This window comes from Triticum urartu, chromosome 7A (genome assembly GCF_056163025.1).
Source record: "Triticum urartu cultivar PI428250 chromosome 7A, HENAU_Tu73, whole genome shotgun sequence".
Taxonomy (NCBI): domain Eukaryota; kingdom Viridiplantae; phylum Streptophyta; class Magnoliopsida; order Poales; family Poaceae; genus Triticum; species Triticum urartu.
Genome location: NC_141879.1, coordinates 30,938,508 through 30,943,732, shown reverse-complemented (window position 1 = coordinate 30,943,732; position 5,225 = coordinate 30,938,508). Strand labels below are relative to the sequence as shown.

Sequence of the window (5,225 nt, the reverse complement as noted above, 5' to 3'; positions counted from 1 at the left end):
GGCACTCATACAGCCCCAAAGAACCGGTCGGAAAGGATACCCAACTCTTTCCCCACTCTAACCTCGATCCATTCGGGGGCTAATGATGAAGCTATGTACCTAGGGTAGGGGCACGGACCCGTCCAAAGAGCCCTACCCAAGGACATCCCTAGAAGAAATCACCTATCAATGGACTTGAAGGTACCCCACTCGACAGGTTCAAGACACTCGACCAAGAAGCTACCACTCGACCATGAAGCTAATCACTCGACTGCCAGGAGACCTACAGTCACTCCGTAGGCAAACGGTCAGCTGTTAAGTAGTCTTCATAGTCATCATAGCACTTTATTAGAGGCGCTACCAGTAACGCCCAATCTTAAATGTACTTTAAACCCTGCATTACTGAGGGCAAGAGGGGGCCGGCGAACTCTATATAAGCCACCCCCTCCTCAGTATGAAGGGTTCGCACCCCTGTAATCCATATACGCATAATCCAGTCGACCGCATCCGGGCTCCGAGACGTAGGGCTATTACTTCCTCCGAGAAGGGCCTGAACTCGTAAACCTCGCGTGTAACAACTTCCCAATAGCTAGGATCTAGCCTCTCCATACTCACCCCCTACATCACTGTCAGAGTCGGAACCACGACAGCGCTCAAGCGCCACCGCCACCGGATCCAACCACCAAAGGCCAGAATTTAGGTTTTCACCCTGAAGAACAAGTCCAAGCATATCCAAGTAATGCCTTCAACAAGTTAATGACATAAAACATCGTCATTGCCAGGTATAACCAACTCGAGTCATACCTAGGCTTTCACCCCGGAGCTCGAGACCGGGTGCTCGAGGAGCACCACCACCGATGTCAAGCATGTGTTGTCGCCATCACTTTTCCGCAATTCCAGCAACTACATGCGATGTGTGATCGCTGTTGCACAACCATCCCTCTGCGTCAAGCCATCGTCCCTAGTTTGCATTTTGCCACCATAGTTAACCACCGAATCTAAAGGGAGAAACCCATACGAAGAACTTTCGGTCGCCACCACAATCCATAAGGAGGCAGCTGCGGCATGCCCGAAGTGGTCACCAATGGAATCAACACCGATGGTGGAGCACACCACCGTAGGCTACCACATCGCCGAGGAGAGCCCTGCTCACGCCCATCGGCACATCGTCTGACATGGCCGAAACTGAAGCGAAAGGCATATCACGGTCCTCAACGTGTGACCAAAGGGAACGCAGCCGCCAGGTATACTGACATTTACTAGTTCATTTTTCCTTACACAAGTTTGTACACACCAGGTATACTGACATTGTTTTCAATGTTGTTTGGTTCACTTTAATATCCCAAACTGTATCTAACATATAGATATTTTCAAATATATGACCCACTGTTCACTATAGATGACAGGATTTCATGAAACTTCTTCTGAAATAACTGATTATTAAATGATGAACCATTCATACTCCACAAAAATGTTGATTTATATGTTGTCCTAGCTGCTGCAGATGTCATGTTCTGATCATTAAGAAAAAACTAAGCACTAATACAGTAGTAGTCGCAGCAGGCAGCTACTAATTAACATCTAAAATTGCTACCTAATTAACAGCTAATTAGCAGTAAACTAGCTACCTACTTCCTCCGTCCCATAATATAAGTGCGTTTTTTGCACTACACTAATATAAAAAACGTTCAACAGCTACCTCTAGTGGCGGTAGCAGTAGCAATCAACAGCAGCATACAACAACAGAAAGCACCACCAGCAGCATACCACCAGCAGCAGCAATAGCAAACGGAAGCAGAGTAGGCGGAACTCACCAGCCGATGCAGAGCCGAACAGTGCAGCACTAGAAGAGCCCACACACCCGGCGGCAACAACATCTACATCAACGGTAGCAACAGCAGCTCAAGCATAAAAAAAATTCAGAACAACAAAATGTTGCCATGTATAAAAAATTCAGATTTGTTAGCTTTGGAAGCCGACGGCGATAGAGGTGGAGGATGGTTTGGAGAGAAATGGCGCGGCGAGGACAGGAGAGATGACGCGGCGGGAGGCAAGCACCACCGAAACCCTAGGCGCCGGCAACCAGGGGAGGAGGAGATGAACGACGCGGTGGTGCGGAGGAGCAGAAAGGCGCAGCGGTGGAGAGGAGAGGAACGGCAACGCGTGAGGTGAGCAGAAATTCAATGCTGGAGATGCTAAAGACATACCCTGATTGTAGTTATGTAAAATGGTGGGTCTCTTGTATGCATCAAGTGGCACATGTTTTCCTGAATGGCCATGTCTATTTATGTGGTTTGAACAACTATGTCTGCATTTTGCCACAAGGCTTACGTGGATCATATCTTTCCTATCAGACTGATTTCATCAGGAAAATTCGGGGGATCTGGAGGAGATTCAGGGTCTTGGATAGCAGCGAATACTTCCGACAAATTGGAATTCTATAGGATGCAGAGGGGTAGACATGGGACGAGACTTGCCTGCTCCCCCAGCGTGCTCCCATCCGTGCTCCCGCATACGTGGCATGATTTATTTGGAACAAAATAAGGTCCGGCCCCACCCCCTTAAAATCAAGGCGGGAGATGATTAGATTAGAAAAAAAAAGAGAAAAAGACAGCCGTAGGATGGAATGGGAGCACGTATGGGAGCATGGCGAGGGAGCAGGCAAGCCAGATCCGGTAGACATGTCGCCTTCTTGATCTTTATTTGGTCTTTCCATATTCATGATGTTGAATTACCGAGGACTGAGTCATGGGTGGCAGTGCCAGTGCTTTCTCTGTCTCATCGTACTTGTGATTTCCTGGAATTTTGTGAAATATTGAAGGATATCTTGGAGTTACGAAGTTCCCAATCTTCATGGTAGATGACAGGACACCGGCTGTTGAAGCTGCTCATTGCCTCGTATAGAACGATAGCATCTCATTATTTTTTCCTATGTTTTGCTCATGTTGATTATGATGACATTATTTTGAATATTCTATCCGTGTGGATGAAAAAAGGAGATGATTTGGTATGCCCTTCTTGGAGAGGACCGAGCGTTCTTGCAATTCAAGCTTTGCTCCATGGTGTGTGATTATATTTAGGACGACAAAGTTGAAGTTTGGGTTGTTATAAAATTTCAGGTTAGACCAATTGTTATTAAAACATACTCCTAATAAGTTATTGTGACAACTATTATGAACAAAAAATTGATCTAGCTAATCAAATTATTGAAGAAATTCTCAAACTTCCGTGCGTTGCACGTGCACTTTTACTATATATGTGCAACATTTACTTAATTATACGCCGGAAACACCGTTACATCAACCACACAAGATAGCAAGAGCACAGAACGATATCATGACGTGCACAGATATACACTAGAGGCGAGATGGCCACCACAAGCTCGTCAGTCGGCATGATGGCCGGCACGGAGTCGCCCATGACACAGGCACACACCACACTGGAAGAAGAAAGACCACGGCTGCCGCCATGCATGCATCCCAACGTGGCCAAAGTAGACGACAAACACCAGACGCCGAGGATTAAGTGCGTCGCGTGAGACGTGCGGAAAGGGGCTTCTTCATCGCCTTGATGAAGGTGTTGAGCTCCGTCATGTCGACGCCGGCGCAGCCCTCCGTCCCCGGAGGCGCCCACTCGAACTCATGCACAAGGGCAGCCAAGAAGCACTTGATGTTCATCATGGCCAGACCCACGCCCGGGCAGAACCTATGCCCGGCGCCGAATGGCATCATCCTTATCTCCTTGGTCCCCGGCAAAGGGCCGACGTCCTCTGCCTCACCGCCGGGAAGGAACCGCTCCGGCCGGAACTCGTCCGGATCGATCCACGTCTTGCCGTCCCTTCCCATGTCTCCAACAGTGAACTGTGCAATGAAGTCGCCGCTGGTTTTTCCTCCGACTCCGAGCACCTCCGCTGCGTCGGCATGGACGTGGCGCTGGACGAAGGGCACCTGTGGATGCAAGCGGAGGGTCTCGAGCACGACCGCGTTCAGATACGGCATGCCACGGATGAGGCTCCTGCTGGAGCTGGCGGCCACGGCCCCGCCGGCGCCGTCGACCTCGTCCCGAAGCTTTTTCTGGATCTCCTGGTCGTTTACCAGGTGGGCGAGGGTCCATTCGATGCTTGCCATCACCGTCCCCGTGCCAGCGCCCAGAAACTCCGACAGCAGGTTCACGAACTCGTCGTCCCTAACAGCGCGCCGCCCTGCACCGTCACCCTTGCCTCCGTCGGGGACGCGTAGGTCGATGAGCGAGTCGACGTATGGACGACGGCCGCCACCGTCGCATGTCGGTCGGGACTCCCGCCGTGCGTCGACAAGAGGGAGGTACAACTCGCCCAACCGGCCGTGTATGGCCAAGAGCCGGCGCAGCCGTCTCCACTCCGCGAGCTTGGCCAACATGGTGCCAGGCGAGGCCCGAGCCTCTCCGACGGCAACCTGCTGGAACTCCCGTATCAGGCAGCCCATGACGCGCACATGCCCCTCGTCCACGTCGTCGCCGAAGCACAGGCGCGCGAGTAGCGAGAAGATGGAAGGGTAGAGGTGGTCGCGGACGACGGCGACCACCGGCAGTTCCTTCCCCAAATTGGCGACGAGGCCATGGATAGCCTCACGCTGCAGCGGCGTGACGTGCCCGAGGCGCGACGGGTGGAGGGTCTCGGAGGTGATGTTGCACCGGAAAGCACGCCAGAGAGGGCCGTACGGCGCGGAGGCTAGGCCGTCGCCATACTGGCCGTGTTTCTTCTCCAGAAAGACCAGAAAGGGCGCCACCGGGCGGTCCGAGAAGTCGTCGGCGTTCTCGACGAGCGCGCGGTGGGCTACCGCAGGATCGGCGATCCTCTGGATCACCACAGCAGCTGGAGCACGGGCACGACTGGTACTAGTAGTGTAGATGTAGCTACGCCGCCTGATCAGTACGGTCAAGCCCAAGAGAAGAAGAGCAATGAGCACAAGGAGCTCCATTTGTTAGATACTCCTACCTGTTGGTTACTTGTGTGTGTGCGTGTGGCCGAGTGTATGCCTTTATATAGCTGTAATCATTTAGGGTAGCACTGATACTACTCATACGTCTCTCTGCCACATGCCCGACACGATATTGTTCTCATTTTTTTAGAAGGTAGGTCATATCTTTTTATAGCAAGATTTGTTGGTTGCTGCTGATCACCCTTGCCGCACCGATGGGTCATATCGTGTCTTGTTATTGATACTTTAGTGGCATTGATAGACACAACCAGTATATCCAAATTAATA

General features: G+C 51.3%; 1 protein-coding gene across 1 annotated transcript; it reads right to left on the bottom strand.

Annotated features, from left to right (window-relative positions):
- Positions 1 to 3,194: 3,194 nt before the first annotated feature.
- LOC147957292 (cytochrome P450 89A2-like) lies at positions 3,195 to 4,991 on the bottom strand. Its single transcript, XM_087536778.1, has one exon. The coding sequence runs from the start codon at positions 4,935 to 4,937 to the stop codon at positions 3,501 to 3,503; it is 1,437 nt and encodes a 478-aa protein (XP_087392904.1). The 5' UTR covers positions 4,938 to 4,991; the 3' UTR covers positions 3,195 to 3,500.
- Between the last annotated feature and the right edge of the window lie 234 nt (positions 4,992 to 5,225).